Source organism: Fusarium oxysporum, chromosome V, assembly GCF_013085055.1.
Source record: "Fusarium oxysporum Fo47 chromosome V, complete sequence".
In the NCBI taxonomy this organism is placed as follows: domain Eukaryota; kingdom Fungi; phylum Ascomycota; class Sordariomycetes; order Hypocreales; family Nectriaceae; genus Fusarium; species Fusarium oxysporum.
The window spans coordinates 291,678-308,506 of NC_072844.1; the positions used below are offsets into that span (position 1 = coordinate 291,678).

At 49.6% G+C, this 16,829-nt stretch overlaps 6 protein-coding genes across 6 annotated transcripts; 3 read left to right on the forward strand and 3 right to left on the reverse strand.

Annotated features, from left to right (window-relative positions):
- The first annotated feature begins 202 nt into the window (after positions 1-202).
- Positions 203-2,084, forward strand: FOBCDRAFT_182016 (major facilitator superfamily domain-containing protein). The gene is made up of 5 exons (XM_031183144.3): positions 203-321; positions 386-536; positions 601-633; positions 694-988; positions 1,049-2,084. Exons 1-5 carry the CDS (start codon positions 212-214, stop codon positions 1,882-1,884), a joined length of 1,425 nt encoding a protein of 474 aa, XP_031038786.3. The 5' UTR covers positions 203-211; the 3' UTR covers positions 1,885-2,084.
- On the reverse strand, positions 2,076-4,763 carry FOBCDRAFT_250109 (fungal-specific transcription factor domain-containing protein; the record flags this gene model as incomplete). Its single annotated transcript, XM_059610903.1, has 8 exons — positions 2,076-2,832; positions 2,883-3,055; positions 3,106-3,227; positions 3,298-3,493; positions 3,566-3,840; positions 3,956-4,378; positions 4,418-4,610; positions 4,743-4,763. 8 exons carry the CDS (start codon positions 4,761-4,763, stop codon positions 2,142-2,144), a joined length of 2,094 nt encoding a protein of 697 aa, XP_059464826.1. The 3' UTR covers positions 2,076-2,141.
- Positions 4,764-5,215: 452 nt separating this feature from the next.
- Positions 5,216-8,704, reverse strand: FOBCDRAFT_182019 (CoA-transferase family III domain-containing protein; the record flags this gene model as incomplete). The annotated part of the gene is made up of 4 exons (XM_059608578.1): positions 5,216-6,663; positions 6,748-7,149; positions 7,200-8,069; positions 8,227-8,704. The coding sequence occupies 4 exons, from the start codon at positions 8,702-8,704 to the stop codon at positions 5,216-5,218; spliced, it is 3,198 nt and encodes a 1,065-aa protein (XP_059464827.1).
- A 417-nt stretch (positions 8,705-9,121) lies between these two features.
- Positions 9,122-12,120, reverse strand: FOBCDRAFT_319015 (uncharacterized protein; the record flags this gene model as incomplete). The annotated part of the gene is made up of 5 exons (XM_031183148.2): positions 9,122-10,909; positions 10,991-11,176; positions 11,266-11,769; positions 11,831-11,885; positions 11,960-12,120. The coding sequence occupies 5 exons, from the start codon at positions 12,118-12,120 to the stop codon at positions 9,122-9,124; spliced, it is 2,694 nt and encodes an 897-aa protein (XP_031038790.2).
- Positions 12,121-14,869: 2,749 nt separating this feature from the next.
- On the forward strand, positions 14,870-15,235 carry FOBCDRAFT_222346 (uncharacterized protein). The gene has a single exon (XM_059609607.1). It carries the CDS (start codon positions 14,895-14,897, stop codon positions 15,072-15,074), a length of 180 nt encoding a protein of 59 aa, XP_059467159.1. The 5' UTR covers positions 14,870-14,894; the 3' UTR covers positions 15,075-15,235.
- Positions 15,236-15,726: 491 nt separating this feature from the next.
- FOBCDRAFT_222347 (uncharacterized protein) lies at positions 15,727-16,826 on the forward strand. Its single transcript, XM_031183151.3, has 2 exons — positions 15,727-15,888; positions 15,953-16,826. The coding sequence occupies exon 2, from the start codon at positions 15,993-15,995 to the stop codon at positions 16,605-16,607; it is 615 nt and encodes a 204-aa protein (XP_031038793.1). The 5' UTR covers positions 15,727-15,888; positions 15,953-15,992; the 3' UTR covers positions 16,608-16,826.
- Positions 16,827-16,829: the final 3 nt, after the last annotated feature.

Genomic DNA, 16,829 nt, shown 5'->3' on the forward strand with positions numbered 1-16,829 from the left:
CTCCAACTCCATGAATCTTATTTAAAGAATGCTGTAACCATCGATTGCATCTCCAGGCCCAAGTTCCATTCAGAATCTGACCGGAACAGCTCAACAGAGTTCGGAAACTCCAAACGACAACGTCAAGAACGTCCTCCAACTTGTTCATTGAGCCATGTCTCAGAACGAAACTCAAGTCAAATCGACTCAAGAGTCTCAGCACCTTGAAACCATGACCGTCTTAGACGAGAAGAAGATGGAAGCTGGTACTGAGGAAACCCGCTGGACACCCGAGGAGGAGAAGAAGGCTCTTCGCAAGCTCGATTGGTGCTTGATTCCTCTGTGAGTAACTACTGACAAGCCGATTGATTTTCACCTCAGGAGTTGAATTAACAAGCTATGATAGCGTCGGCTCGCTTTACCTTGTTTCTTACATTGATCGTGGTAACATTGGCAACGCATACACAGCCGGCATGGGCCAGGCTTGGGGTATCACCTCGAACGATTACTCGTGGATCGTGACCGCTTACTACATTGCCTATATCTGTTTCCATTGGGTAAGCTTCCATGACGACCAGCACGCGTCTTTTGTAGTACAACTTGCTAATCATCTCTCTGCAGCTTATTCTGGTTTGGAAGTTCATGCCACTCCCGGTAATTACACCCTCCCGATATCGAAGACGCACGAACGAATACTGATACCTATTACAACAGCTTTGGACCTTTTGCATGGCCTTTGGATGGGGCACTGCGAGTATTCTTCAGGCAGCAACCCACAACTTTGCCGGCATCTTGGCTCTGCGAGTTCTGATAGGCGCCTTTGAGGCTGGCTTTGTTCCTGCTGTTGCGCTGTATCTGACTTTCTTCTATCACCGACGTGAGATGGGACTGCGATATGGTTTGTTCATATCCTTCTCACCGCTTGCGAATTGCTTCGCCTCGGCCTTGGCGTACGGCATCGTTCAGGCAAAGACCAAGATCCACAACTGGCAGCTCCTGTTCATTGTTGGTAAGGAATCCCCCCCAAAAACACCCTAAGATCTTAGACTAAGGCTAAAATCTCGTATAGAGGGTATTCCAACACTATTTCTAGCCTTGGTTGCACTTTACTATCTGCCGGCATCTCCTGCACAATGCCGGTTCCTCACAGCTCGACAAAACGAAATCATCAGCCAGCGCGCTATCAAGGGTCGTGGAGAGGATACCGAGAGAAAGCTCAACTTTGCCCAAGTATTTTCTGCGTTTTACGACTACAAGAACTACATGCAAGCCTTTATCATCTTTTGTCTCAACACAGCATTCGGTTCTCTTCCGGCTTATCTCCCTACCATCCTGAAGGACATGGGATACACTTCAGTCCACGCGCAGGGTCTATCTGCCTGCCCCTACATTGCCGCATTTGTTGTCTGCGTGGGCATGAGCATGCTCTCTGATCGCGTGGGCCAGCGCGGTGTCTTTGTCTTTGTCTTTTGCTGCGTCGGCGCGGTGGGATATATTCTCCTCGCCGTCATCCATACCACGGCCATCCGCTACTTTGCTACGTTCCTCGTATGTGCCGGCGTATTCCCTGCTGTCGCTCTGACCTTCACCTGGGTGACAGACAACCAAGGTTCCAGCTCCAAGCGAGGTGCAGGGCTTGCCATCTTCGGCATGTTTGGCCAGTGCGGTCCCATTCTTGGTGCTCGCCTGTTCCCCAAGTCGCAGGGGCCGTACTACTTCAAGGGCATGTGGGTTTGTGCGGGAGTACTTCTGGCTGCTTCTCTTATGGCACTGGCTTTGAGCGCGTGCTTGCGCCTGCAGAACCGTCACCGTGACCGCGTGCATGGTAAGAGTGATACCGACCATGTTCCTGCAGATATTGCCGAGAAGGGTGATTCTCACCCCTTGTACCGATACGTCCCTTGAGGGCTATTCGATCGGATGTAGGTGAAAGGTATTGGCTGAGTCTTTGTTGGTGGTGGAGACGTACAATTCTGTACAGGCTGTGTTGTTCAAAGGAGATGGCTGGTGTGGTTGGAGTTATGCCATAGGGGCATAGCTATGTATTTCGAGTGACAGCTGATGCTTGCATCGCGCGTCTTACTCGGGTATCTAGACTAGGATCGGGGTATCAAATTGATCTGACCCGCAGGGTTTCAATTCAGTTTTAGACCAGAAACATCTTATTGAAACACTTGATCAGTCTGTTCTGGTGCTCCATACACCTGTGAATTGCCAAATATTTCCGTCATGTCCCAGGGAAATGAATCGGGATGAAATCCGGCTCCGGTATCAAGCATCCCGAAGCTAAAAGGACTTTGATATCTCGACAAAAAGCCAGACGCCCCTTCATTGTTAGCCTGCGGTCCACCATTTCCAACGTCAGAAGCCACTGGATGTGGAGATGCTCGGGGCTCTTCCGCCCTGTTCAACCCGAGTGGCTGCGCATCACCAGCCCGGTTGGCGGCAGAACCTCCACAAGGCTCCTGTTGACTCGTATCAGGAGGGGCGCTCACTTCCCACACTGTCAGCTGCCGCCTGATGGTATCCAAACTCCGACCACTTCCAGGCGTGTGTTTAGCTTCTTCTTGAAGCGTGCGGACAGCCATGCCGAGTCGCCGCGCGGCATCAATCCGAACCCCAGCTTCAGACCGCCTCATATCAAGAACATCGACAGTAGCCGCAGTATATACGCAGTAGCTTACTTGGTATGTCATCAAGCGGTGAGGAAAGCTTTTGGTGTACAGATCGTGGATCGCGTGTATCCTTTTAGAGTGGTTGACGCATGTTTGGAGGGACGAGTTGCGGATCGAGGTATGGGGAGAATGTAAGAGCGGTCGGAGGAGGAGAATATGGAGAGCGTGGTATAAGAAACTTGAGTAATTCTTGTTAGTTAGGTTCATTGAAGGACTTTTAGCACTAACTTCAAAGAAGCGATATGGGGGGGTGGACACTGAGTCATTCCCTCGTCAATCTTGAGTGATGTAGGTAGTTCGTTGTACCACGCTATTAGCCTATTTGAAACATGGTCGATCTCGGGGTAGATGTTTTCCGAGTGACCACGATCAAAGAGAAGCAGCATCATATCGGTTGTTATCTGGCCAGTATGAGTACATTCCCTGCTATTGGGTGTTGTGCTATACAGACCACGTGAAGTTGACAGAAGGCACAAAACGTTGCCGTATTATACATTGGTGTTGGATTATAGGAGGAATTCGTAATATCGATATCGCTGGGCCGCCAGTCTCGATCGTCATCGTAGTGGTCAACTGTGTATATCAGTGTTGATCCCCAAGGCCATAACTGCAGGCTACTGTCGCTCCACTAAAGGAGACTTACAGATCTCGTCCGGTCCATATGGAGAACCTGTCAATGATGGTGGCCGTCCAAGGGCAAGACTAAGCGTCTTATCCCATATGAAAGCCGAGTTGTATAAACGTTTTCGTGTCTCGATTTCGGATGGAGTTAATCTTTCAAGTTCGGCGATTCGATTCGCATTTAGGTGTATCCCAATGTCCACCATCATTCTGATTGCCTGTGTGTGCCAAAAGGCAATGCTTAGCCATGTTGAACAATAGCTATACCCGCGTTTATTTGATGGACTTACCATGCCGGTGAACAGCCATCCCTGAGAGCTTTTGCCAATGGCGCATTGGCGTCCTCCGAGAATAAGAAGCCCTTGAATAGTAGGAATTCGTGGCTTGGGATTGTCCAGTTCATCCATGAGTAGCATCTTGGCGCGGGTGAAGAATCTTTCACCCATGTTGGAGTCAACTGAGTCGCCTTCTTGTCGGCTGAGATGCCGAGCAGCCAAAGCAAATATTGCCATAAGTAGAAAGTCGGAATAATACGTGCCGTTTAATGCCATGTCCATCAGGAAAACTACAGTCACATTCGCGTTACTACACATATCTATAACTCGGCCGCAGCATGTAATCGAAGACGAGCTACTTACCTGGTCGATAGATGCAATTATGCAATGGATCGAGCTACTTACCTGGTCGATAGATGCAATTATGCAATGGATGAAGCCAAGTCCAGTACATATCAAGGATCTGCCATCCCATTTCATTCGTGATGCCAAACGCCGTCATGGACTTGGACTTGGCTAAGGGAATCCATACTGTGTCAAGCAAGTCATATTGGGATCGCAGGCGCTCAACCTGAGATGATTTGATTTCTACGTCCTGGGCTGAACCGGCAGGAGCTTGCGTGGTAGATGGCGATGGGCCGTTTCCTGTCAAAGATCCAGCGTGGAAGCGACTGGTAGGGCCGTTGTAAGTGATTGAGCCATCTTCTCCGATGCCAACCTGCGACCAAATCGTGGCGTCGATGGTGTTTGAGCGGGCATCGCTCGGTGATGCATGCGTAGAGCCGAGTTGCCCAAGCAACGGCATGGATCCAGCCGGAGAGACATTGTCTTGGCCAACATTTGTGACATCAGCAGTTGTTGTATTACCATTCTCACTGCTCAACCGTTCGTTCTGTCTTTGGCTTTCCTGTAAAGCGGACTCGAGTTCTTGAATCCGCGTGTTTGCTCTGTCAATCCTGACCTGGGTATTGGCAGGCCATATGCAAGCATTATCAGACCGTTGACAGGCCCTGCAAACGGGCTGTTCTCCAGTACATTTAATCTTCCGTGCTTTGCAACTCTGAAACGCGTGTGATTATTAGCTCGTGTTAAACGCGTCCTCCATGACTACTGGGAGCTGAACAACAGACGGGACTCACTTGGCAAGCACTTTTTGTGTTCGTAAGAGAATTAGTCAGCCCTGTGAGCGTACTGCGGCATCTTGCCGACTCATTCTTATCTGATAGGGATCTACTCACAATCCATAACGACGAGAATCACGCCGATTGGGGTTTCGGGAATGCTGATGCTGGTCCAAGCGGCGACGTCGTGACGACGTTTCAGAATGTGTTGGGCTTGCTATGCACGACATGTCGGGATCAACGACGATTCCCTCCGTTTCATCACGATTAAGCTGGCTTAGAGCCATTGTTTGAAAAGTTGAAGCAGCGCAATTCGCCTCTCGTCTTCCAATGCCGAGAGACATTCCGATCATTGTCCCGTGACCGTTCTCAAGTTCCAGACCCAGGACACTAACTAGCCTGGAAACGCGCGTGCGGGGTTCGGTAAGATGCCGAGCAATACCTCACCATGATGCAGGGTAGGTGGCGAGGAGCTGAAATGATGTAGATACACAATTTTCATTATACTGTGTACGTATCCAAAAGATCAATTGCTAAGAGTAATTTACAGCCATCGAGCTTCGTCGCTTCCCAGTGGGTTTGGCATCACATCCCAAGAAGGCTCAGCACCATCCACACTTACACTGTGCCGAACGGCCCTCAATTCGCCAAATCCCGTTTGACGGGTTTCCAAATACTCCTTCACATCAGAAGGCTTCTCATAATCGCCGATCTCGAACCCGGACTTGCCGGGATATTGACCCATGCTGCGGAGATATTTCATGGTACCAGCCAGTGACACGTCAACGCGATACGACCCTCCTTGAACGGATCGTCGATACAAAGCTGCCATAATACCAGAAGCCAGTAAATAACCACCGGCGTGGTCCAATGCTTGACACGGTGTCGGGCGAGCCACTTCGCCGGCGCCGTAATGCTCAGCCTCTGAAATGTTCATACCCGAGCATGTCTGGATAAGAGAATCATAACCGCGTCTCTCAGACCAAGGTCCCTTGGGACCGAACGCAGACATACAACCATAGACGATGCCTGGGTTAAGACCTACAATCTCCTCCGGACCGAATCCCTTGGCGGCAAGACTGCCAGGACGGAAGCCCTGGATAAATACATCACACGACTTGATAAGCTCTCTCAACTTTTGACGATCCTCAACGTTGTTGACGTCTATGTGAACAGTGCGCTTCCCTCGGCCAAGATCGCGGTCCATAGTAGGCAGATCAGGGAGTCCAGGACATGTTATCCAGATGACATCAGCGCCATGGGCAGCCAAGGTCTTGCCGGCCAAGGGTGCAGCGATGACTCGGCTCATCTCAACGACTCGCAGACCTCGAAGACACTTGTCGTTGCCTGGTGTAAGATGAGGAGATAGTCCAGCTGGGCCTGAAGCAATTCTCGTTAGAGAAATGGGGAAATCGTCAATTACCTTGGATTGAGGCAACATGTCCCATTGGCGATATGAGCGCAGAGCATAAATCGCCAAGCGATGCTCTAAACCGACAGACTCGAGATCGATGCTCGCCCAGTCTTGTGTCTTCTTGGTCACATCGATGCGGCTTGCAGTCACTGGAAGACCCAATAGCTCCAAAGCTCCATATCTATGGTTAGGAAACGAGTCATGGATACGGACGTGTCCATCTGAGGTCTTGTGTAGACCTCCAATGGGTCCCCAGGGAGATGGAGCAGGCTCTCCGTCAAGGATGTAAAGCCGTTCAGACTTGAATTCAATGACAGAGTGCTTTTGAGGCACGGTTACCTTTGGCACAGGACCTTGGTTTCGCAGAGAATGGATGAGAGCCGCCAGGAGCCCAGACAGAGCAATGGTGCCTTGTGCCAGAGTTCCGATCTTGTAGGAGGAAGGGAGAGCTGGCTTGCCATCATCACCAGGAAGTTTCAGGGACTTCAGGGCGTTTGGGGGGAGCGAAAGACCATTCCAGATCTCGTTTACGACATCGCGAGAGAGGAAGCTGGATCGATCGAAGCTAGAATTGGCAGCTGATGCAGAATGTCCGTTCAGGTCTGATTGGGGGACATGCGTCAGACCATTGGTACCGTTGACCTCCCTGACACTGTCTACACCATTGACACCATTCACGTGAGCCGCGTCACTGTGAGTACCATTAGTGGCAGCCTCTGTTGTGCTGGCCTCAGGGACCTCGATTCCCAAAAGCAGCGCGTGTTGTTGTGTTCCCAGAGTATCTCTCTCGCCGACACTGCCTTGAGCCCAAGGTCTCTTGATGGTGCACTTCCAGGCAAGAGCAGGTTCAAAAAACATGTTGGTCAAGATCTCGCTGTTTTCCACGTGGTACAGAGACTGGATCACAGCGTTGGTGAGGACATTGGCATCCCTGACTCTCCTGTAGACAGCCTCGTCGTCGAACATGATATCGAACGTCATCTCGAATGGGCCTGAGTTCTTGGAACGGATGATACGAGCGAGCTCTTGCATCTTTGCTTTTCTGGACGGAACTTGCTTCTTCTCTTCAAAAAGACTGTTAGTATCTCTCATGCAAAGTTCAGAGTGTACATACCGATCGGTGCGAGAGGACCGTTCTCCAGAGCCTCCAAGCGCTCTCGAGAAACTGAAGCCACAGGTGCTGGACTGGCAGTGGAGTTGATATCCCTGAATGCAACGGGAAAGAGTGAAGACGACTCGCCAGCTTCAAGGTCGACAAGGTGGTACACGCTGAACTTGAAAACAGCACCGGCATCTTGCTCATGAGGTGACAATGGGCTAGCAAAATTACCGGTTGTGGCAATCTGGCCAGGGTATGAGAAGTGGAGGATAGAAGCTCGTGCATTGTTGGCAATGGTATAAGCCATGTCCTGCGTCGGAGCAACGACTTCGCCTAGAACAGCGATCTCGTGAGGGCTTCTAACAGCCTGTGTCTCCAATGGGCCCATGACACCGTTCTTGCCATAGACGTGATAGATGAGGCGGCAGCTGTCTGACTGGTCTAACTCGGGAAATAAGCTTTGGGTGTACTTTCGCACACGCTCAAGGAAATCATCGATCTGGCTGATAAGAATTGGATCTCTGATACCGCCAATAAAGATAGTTCGATATCCCAAGAAGGTAACGCCCTCAAGCTTCACCTGGTATGGTGTCTCCAAGAATTGAGCACCAGATACACGTGTCGTCTTGTCAGTTATCTGCTCATACTTTGCATTGTCAAGGCTGAGAACACCACCTGGGCCAGGTAGACGGTCTGGTCGTGTCTTTTCGTACAAGGTATGTGCTGCAACAGAAAGAGGCGTGCATCTCTCCTCGGGTGCTAATGGAGTCAAGTCGAAAGAATCGTAGCGCATGGTGGCAATCATAGAGCGACCCTTGGGAATGGCGCAGATGCCACCGCACTCCATGATTTTGCCCATGTGCCAAGCAACGCCATTAGATATGCCTTTTGACAGACAAAACGCAGCAAAAGGTGCAGGGTCGTAGCATCTTCCACCAAGAACGATGTCTGGGTTGCCTTTCAAGGCTTCAAGGAATCTGATAGACTGATTTCAGCATATGCTTTGTCTAGACAGGAAGGTGGTTGACTTACGGCTCAGCACCCACCTGTGCAACAATATCAACAGCACCATCAACAACGTCTGGAACTAGCTCCTCCACAGGTCCACATGGACTGACTTTGTAATTTTGGATTCTGGATTTAACCAAGTTTCGGTCCATACCAGCGTTGATAGTGGCGACCTTGAAGCTGAATCCGAGACGTTCTGATACTGAGGAAACAATGTCGAACATTTCCTGGACATGTTTGTTGCTGCCATCTCCACCTACTGATCCAATCAAGACCTTGATCTTATGATGGAAGCAGGCTGTCAGGATAGGCTCGAGGTCACGAATATAAGAGCCCCGTCCACAGGTCATCTTATTCATTCCGAGCTTGTAAGGGCCCCCATCTGTTGACCCACTGTCGACGATGATCGCTGCAGGCTTGAACTTTTGTATGCCATACCAGAAATGCTCGACATTGTACCCATAGCCAAGCATGGCATTAGGCGTAAGGATGCTGAACTCTGGGACCTCCATCTTGACGTTGAGATAATGGAATTGGGTTGGAATAAGGTGGGTGGTATACAAGAAATTAATGTATTGCGATATGCAGGCAGCCTGGGTAATATGTGATATATTTGAAGGCTATAGAGAAGGCTTGGATGTTTGCTCCACGGTATCACTGCGGAGATGTTTGGCGAGCGGAGCAAATGCCGACGGCAGAATAACTGGTCGGTATGTTCGGAGTCAGCCCGAGACTACTTCCCGGTCTCGAATACCGAGGTACCCCGATAGAAACAAGCCTCGATTTCAATATCGGGCTAATCGCACATGTATAGCATTGACTGTTGATAGCAACTGTACAGAAACAACATCATACCTGGTAGAAACAGGCACATCTTGAATAAAAAATGGAAATAAGTTTGTATTATATGTTTAAGAGTGCGAGCTCTGCTATGTAGCAGAGTGGCTAGACTCTATAATTAAAGTATCTATAAAAGAGGCCATCGTCGTGATGTTGTTATCCACGTGGCCAAAGCTATGCAGCCAACGAGACTCAACAGAAACCTCTGTTGTTCCCCTCCCTGATGGCTGTAATTCAATGCTCTGTATAACTGGCATTTCATTCTTCTTGTTATGTCGCTGATGTGCTTTAGGCGGCTCTGTCACCGTGTCGTGACTCCACGATAGTTCCAAGTCACTTCTAGACTCGGACTTCTTCTGTTCGACTTGCACGGTCACCTCTTGGAATACAACAATGCCGCCGTTTAAGAACGACTGTTGGTGGGATGTGTAATGACGTTCTGGAGGGTAGACGTCCACAGTTTCTGTTGATGGAAGACGATCGTTGTGGGCTTCGCTGCTTTCAGCGGGACATAAGTTTATCGTCGAGGATGAGCGTGTAGAGTCTTTTGATGAAGCTCTTAGTCTCATTATTGGAACGCGGGGTTTCTTTCCTTTGGAGTGGGCTGATCCTTCGGAACCCTTTAGTCGGCGGAGCGTTGATAGAGGTCCGGAAGTGAGCTCATTATTGGCCCGGCTTGCGGGCATCGTTGATGGATCAAAGTCCTGGTGAAGAACCCGCACAAACTCCTGTCGAGACTGTTCTAAGACTTGTCGCATACCGAAGAAGTTGAGAGGGACCCATTGGCAGTTGGGACCTGATGAGATGACGGGATGAGATATCTTGAGCCTCAATGCCATGATGACTGTCTCCTCTGCATCACCCCCGTCGATTCCGTAGGGAAGCCGTAGTATGGTGGGGCTTAGCACGGCATCATGAAACAAGGGTTCCTGTACCCATTCCCGTAGTGAGTGAATGGCGTTGGAAAGATAGTGGGCAAATAATTCTTCATCAGGGGACCTCGAAGAAGCGCCTGTGGTCCTCAGTCTTTGAATGACTTCTGGAACCTGGAACCCACTTAGCCCTTGTACGATTCGCACTTGTTTCTCGTCGATAGTGCTTATTGGCAGAGGTGCCAGGGGAAGTAAATCGCGAGCATCCTTTTGTACCAGGACGTGATGATTATCAAGTCCTCGATCTTGAATTGCGAATAGGCCAAGATGAACTCCAGGCTTAATACGACCTTGCTGTGAGATAAAGGCCTTCATGTCGCGTAGCTTTGATTCAAACTCGCTGGACGGGATCTGCATCTGCAAGTGATTCCTTGCATCGTTGCATACCTGAACAGGGTCGACGAACCGATATCCAGCCGCCTCGAGTCTCTTTACGTCGTCATCTGATGTAAGACGACGAATCAAAAACATCAGTGCTCCTCGTCCGTCGATTTCATTCTCAAGTTCAATCCCAACTCCTTTTTCGAGGTGGCTTTCTCCCGTCGTCGATCCCTTGCGTAGTATTTCGCTCGTGTCGGAAGTTTGATTGTCGCGATGCTTCTCAAGTGCTTGTAGGTAAGCAGGGTTTGCGACTGATCGTTTAATGATAATTTCGTCCCATAGAATACCCATCGTTGTGATGGACTCGTCAAGGCTATCGCTGATCTTGGAGGCGGCGACGCAGAATAGCTCGCGGAAGATGACTGAATATCCATCGATGAGCTCTCCATCGTCATCGATAAGCTGAATTCCCTTAGTTGGATCTTTATGGCGGCTTTTGTGCGGTAGTTGTCGGAGATGTTGTTTCATGCCGTTTATTAGTCCCGATATTCCAGTCCAGTTCCGTGAAGCTTGAAACATCCAGTGAAACTGTGGATGGGCAGTGTTGAACTTTTCGTCCGTGTTCTAAGAAAGATTGAGTGTTAGTTACTGGAGTCGCCACACCGACTATGAGATGTGATCCTGGGAAGTAGATGATTATCTTACCTCTCCAATAAAGAAATCGGTGACAACAGTATTGGGGAAAACTCCGTTTGAGTCGACCAGAAGACATCCATCTTTGTTGAAGACGATAGCAGCTAGCTCAATCTGCTGAGCACGAAGCGCTGCATCTTTCAAGATGCGGGCTCGAAGAATAGCGGATCCAGCAATGATAATGCAGGCACTGAAAGACTATTGGAGTTTTAGTTAGTCGGCCTACATATAGTTGATATGTGTTGTTGCGTATTGCGCTGATGAAGAAGATTCCCGCAGCCACTTACTAAACAAATGACTGCAATAGCGGTCGCAGTGCGCGATCCTCGTTCCAATTTCCTCAGATGAAGCAGTCTGTACTGAGTACCCACAGAGGCACACCAGTGCATACTAGATACCGCTCCAGCAAGGATGATCGCAGAAATGGTTCGCTTCCACCAACTACTCGCCGAGAGCGACTGGAAGATGAAGAACATGGCCAACGACACAGTACTGGCAGCGACAGCAATGATAGCAGCCCCGACGATATATGCTGGTTCGTAAATGCACTGGTAGTTTTTGATGGAAGCGTTGGCCAAGTAGTGCATACCGCAGATGGCACAGCCGCAAAGGATACCAGCAGTTATCACTCTCCACCAGGCGATTCGATTCGAGATGCCTATCGCGTAGAATGCGGCAAGGAGGACAATAACAGGCATGCAGAAGGAGAGTACTGTCATGCCACTGGAGTATACAATCTGCATCTCTGCCTCGCCTTCAGCAAGTGTGAGTGCGATATTGCCAATGAAATGCTGCGCCATGAGCAATATTAATTAATATGTGTACAGAAGACGACGTAAAACTGAAACTTACCATACACCAAATAGCTATACCGCCCATGGTGATTGCGGATGAACATAGTATCAGACTAATGTATCTGTATTAGCAAACCGTCTTGGCAGTGTTTATCGCTTGGCGAAAGAGGTATCCATCGTAGCATACTGATTCGAAATTCCATTAAACCATGATCGCCGAGTGATCAATTCGAGGGTCGAAGCAGCCCCCACCAAGCTGATGAGGTAGCTGAGCGCGAGGTAACCCGCATTGTACGCCTTTGGGACAATATGGCCCTGATATTGCTCGAGAAGGCTCTCGACAGTCATTTTTGCGCAACTGTATCGCAACAAGATTGAAATGGATCAAAAGTCAAGGTTCCATGGCAGACTTTTTGGCGGACGGGGCAAGGGAATACCGATCGACAGATCTTAATACTCGAAGCGTCGAGGCACAAGGGGGTTGCATCGGGCGTTTCATAAACGGACGCGTTAGTCCTCCTGGGGATTTAAACTTTGAGAGAGTCATGGGCTTGCAGGTAGGATGAAAGCATAAATCTGATAAGGGGGACGCGGAAGGCCCATACATTCCGGAGAGGCGACCAATGCTTGGGAGGAGGGGGGCTTGAAACCCGGCACTTGGGCGTTTGCTTCCTATTGCCTGGTGGTATTAGTCAGGTATGGGGTAGTGCTGACGGAGACAAGGATCTACTTGGGGTACTTGTCCCGTCTGCAGAATTAAAAGTTACATGTTCATCCCACTTTGTGATATAATTTTAACCCATGCTCAACGCACAGGCGCTGGAAAAAGCAACAGCGGGATGTTAGCCTCATTTAATGGCTAGTGCTGACCTAGGTCCGGGAGCAAACGAGCACTAAAGTTTAGCACTAGTATTTAAGCTGGCTTGCATATACGATGGATATGTACAGAATGTAATGGGGAAGCGCCTTGATAAAACATGTCTGGTTTGAACAATTGCAAAAAACAGTGTCTGTAACGCTAGGTAAGATAGGAAGACGAAACCCAGATCTTCAATGCATGCCGTCAGTTCCGTCCAGGCCTTTGGGACAGCTTAGCGTGGCAGAAGAGATGATGTACCTATATCACCTCCAGGGGTCTCGGCCTATAGACCGGGTCGAGAACGGCTTTAGGAAAACTCGGATTTAAAAGCCCGGGTTTGTGATAACAACAGAAACTCTATCTCTTATGGCGTAGAGTAGATTCGCTTGTAAAGTTAATACTTTGTGGCTACTGTCAGGAGACGGATTTGCATAGGGCTTAGGTTGAATATTGGTTGTAGATCTGGCGCGGCCGCCATGTCAAAGGCATTCCTGCCGCATCCAGAACACACAGACCCTTGGCCAAACAGCCACTGAAGCCACTACAAGCCTCAGGCGAACTATGGATTTAGTGCGCTCGGGGAACAGGCGGGGATCAGCCCGGGGGCATTCCAACGCGCCCAGATCTTTGAGTTGAGGCGGCGCACTAAAACGGCCACCAGTCGGCCGGTTGTGTCACGCTGCAGAGTGCTTAGTGCGATCCTGGTTCATGGGGCCAGAGCTATCTGATTAAGAGAGTTCAATTGGGGCTATTTGGGTCTTGAATGTTGCGATTGGTTCGTCGGGTAACTGTTATCATTTGTCAGCTCAATGGCGATACACAAAGCCTTACGGTATATTGTAGCTGATATACATTCTATTGTACTAGTTTTTGGGTGATCTTAACCATTTATTTCCCTGTACCCCGATGATGGTGCCAATTGAGGATCTCCTATCTAATTGCTAAGCCAATGGCTTCTAGTTTATGACATGTTTGTCGCCCTGCTAAATGCCATGTCGCACTCATGGACAAATGCCGCCAGCTTTCCCCAAGGCTCAACTCAAGTTGCCGCGGCCACTGTAATTTTGATGACGCTATATCCTGTCTTTATATGAAGACATTTTTAAATTCCGGAGCCTCCTTAGGAGCTCGAATGGCATATACAAGTAGTTGGCGCCTGTGGCCACTGCCTTGCGGCATCTGTGCAGAGTCCGCGCGTACCGGAATTATAGTGCTGAAGCCGCAGAGTCGGAGCCGGAGACACGGCGCACGGACAGCGGACTGCCGCAGATCGGGACGGAAGCATGGGCCTTCCGTTCGTACATGGCGATATCCCAGATCCCGCCTTGGTCGGCTTCACGGATTGGCTTTAAACGATCTAGGATCGCTGGTACGCATGGTAAACGAGGTCAAGCCACAAACACTATATCAATAAACCGAGGCTATTCTATACTGTCCGGTGTAATTATTTAAAAAGAGAATGCCATTCCGAAGAACGGCATAAGGAAACATCTGTGCCCAAGCTGTCAAGCCTTCTTTCATATTCTGACATTTCCTTCTTTAACTGTTCATTTCTGCTCCAGTGCCGTCCCGCCAGAAAGTGAAAAAGAATGATCCTCAAAGGGTTTAAAAGCCTGCTTGCAACAACCCGCACCACCGAATTCGCCAGTCGAGTGGTTGGTGTGCGCACTTCTCTCCCTCAACTCTCAGCCAAGCGGTTCAGTACCGTTGGAGGCATCGCCGAGGGGGTTTTCGTCCAGCAGCTAGACTCATATATATCATTTAACGACACTCGCTGGACAGAGCATTGGATCGCCCTCGCCAAATGAGCAGCTTCAGCATCTTGATAATGAGCTTGAAAAGGCAGAGCTTGGGTCTAGCCATGCTTTTCTCAACGGGCAGCCACCTTCTCCAGCTGTGCTACCTTTTCTGAGGCGAGGCGCTGCAGCCATGACGCGAACACCCCTCGGAACCCCCATTGACGAAGATACATTCCCCCAAGACGGGCAGAAAGGCAGTTTCATCGCGGTGAGCGCTCTGCTCAAGGCCAATGCATACTTCTTCGTCGCAGCCTGGTCAGGCCTGACTCCAGCGCCCCTAAAGGCATATCGCGTTTGCGAGGCGCTCTTTGACATCCTACTGGATGCGATCGCGCCACTCCTATCCTTGAACGTTGAAAGGCACCAATGTTGAAACCATGGTTACTGCGCTGCGCACGAAAGTGGTACTGTCTAGCGCTTGGTTTTTCATGGAGATGCCCGGGACATACGCGTCTAAGCAACCAATGACCAAGTCTTCGTCAGAGTTGATTTACGGAGAGGTATTGACCTTTATGGCGTCACATAAACAGGTTGACGGATCGCGTCTCGGCATGCTGGGTATTAGCTTTGGGGGAAACTGCGCCACGCGGATGGCCATGGTAGATAAGCGTCTTAAGGCAGTGGTCGTCAACGGGGCACGTTAGGTCGGTCATTGTGCTTGTCGGGATCATTTGGAATGCCCGAAGTGGTCGTCCGAGCACTATTCTCTGTTGCGGGGGCGAAGACACTGCTAGACCTCAAAAGCAGACTTGATGCCTTTGTTCCCACCCGGGAGGGTATTGAACAGATTCAATTTCATGTTTTCGCGATCAATGGTGAAAAGAATACGTTGATTTCAACGCAGGACACGACCAATCTTGCTACTTGGGCTCCCTATTCTGAGCTTCTTTTATACCCGGATGACGACCACTGCGCGATGGGGAATATACAAGAGTGGCTAGAATACGGTTCTTGTTAGCTAGAAGAAAATCTATGAACCATGAATTATGCTGTTTGCTTGGACTCCAGGGTAGTCTGGCCAATTTTTGGTACTGGGGTCTATAAATAGCACGAGGCGTTGTAGAGTGGCTGGGCATTGGCAGGCAAATGCAGATTGAAGATCAGGCAGACTCTGTATAATTGGTGATGAGTAGCCAATAGAAGTGTTTAGAAATTGTTAATGCACTGCGACTGTGGGTGCCTTATGCGCTTAGTCACCTATCGTTTCAGCCCAATTAGGAAAAGTTAGCGGTGCCTAAAACCGTTGTGCGTTGTAGTGCTTACGCTGCTGCCTCGAAGGATTTCAGACCGAGTGACAGAATCACTGCCTAGAAGATGCCGATCCCTCCATGTCTCTTCTGGTCTGATAAAGAAGAGAGAGAGAGCGTACAGGTGGTGAAAGATGACACGCATGCCACAGCCATTCTTCCCTCATGCTAATACATTTCATCAAGGCAGTGCACTTGAAGGCCATTTTCAGTATAAGTATTCCTGTATGCCCAATCTTCTAAATACTAATCCTGCAATCTGTATCTCATCGCAGCACATAACTATTACACCACTGAATTCAAATAGAGCCCAACATGACAGCCATCAACTCAGCGGCAGTCTTCCACCCGAGCAGGGATTTCCTGCTCTTCTCAGCAGCCGTTGGTCTCCCCCTCAACTTCGTCCGCTTCTGCATCATGGTCCGACCCGTTGCACTCTTCACATTTATCCTCCTCATCTTCTCCGCCATCTTCGGCTTCACCATGAAACGCCTCCATCGACAAGGCGCGCACCTCAAGGCAACGTTCGCCACGCCCATTACCGACCCGTTGAACTGTCTCATTGCCGATGTATTGATGGGTATCCTGTCGCTCTTGACCCTCAGCTTCACGTGGACGCACAACAGGTGGCAAGATACTGGAGAGACTTTCCTGGTAGCTTATTCATCGACACCGTTGATGTTTAACATGTTTCTTCATTTTTATCTGGCGCTGCTTGTGTTGTTGAGGACAAGCAAGATGAAGGACATTGTGAGGGAGCTCGTGGGGGATTTGGTGTCGAGCTCGCCTCAGCCTTGCCCGCACTGTCATGGTCGACCGGAATTTCACGATGATCATGATGAAGAGCAGCCGCTGGTGACGCCTCCTGCTGGAGATCATGAGGACACGCATCAGGGCGGGGCTGGTCCTTCGACCGTCTGGAGCCGATAGATGCCGCTAAATCGATTTGCTTGGCATGGCAAATTCCTTTCAGAATTACTGCCAAGAATATCTATAGTCAGTACCGCGTATGGACAACCTTTTGCTCTTCACTACTGGCCAGGACGATCAGGAGATTGGAAAAGTGGTATCATGATTTCTATATAGCCTCATCGATAATGCCAAAAACCATTAGTATACCCAATTGACCTCGGTCTCATTCGTCAACGGAAC

Coding starts and splice junctions, on each gene's coding strand:
- FOBCDRAFT_182016 (XM_031183144.3), top strand. CDS start 212: ATGACCGTCTTAGACGAGAAGAAGATGGAAGCTGGTACTGAGGAAACC. Junction 322..385: donor GATTGGTGCTTGATTCCTCT/GTGAGTAACTAC, acceptor AAGCTATGATAG/CGTCGGCTCGCTTTACCTTG. Junction 537..600: donor CCTATATCTGTTTCCATTGG/GTAAGCTTCCAT, acceptor ATCTCTCTGCAG/CTTATTCTGGTTTGGAAGTT.
- FOBCDRAFT_222346 (XM_059609607.1), top strand. CDS start 14,895: ATGACCAAGTCTTCGTCAGAGTTGATTTACGGAGAGGTATTGACCTTT.
- FOBCDRAFT_222347 (XM_031183151.3), top strand. CDS start 15,993: ATGACAGCCATCAACTCAGCGGCAGTCTTCCACCCGAGCAGGGATTTC.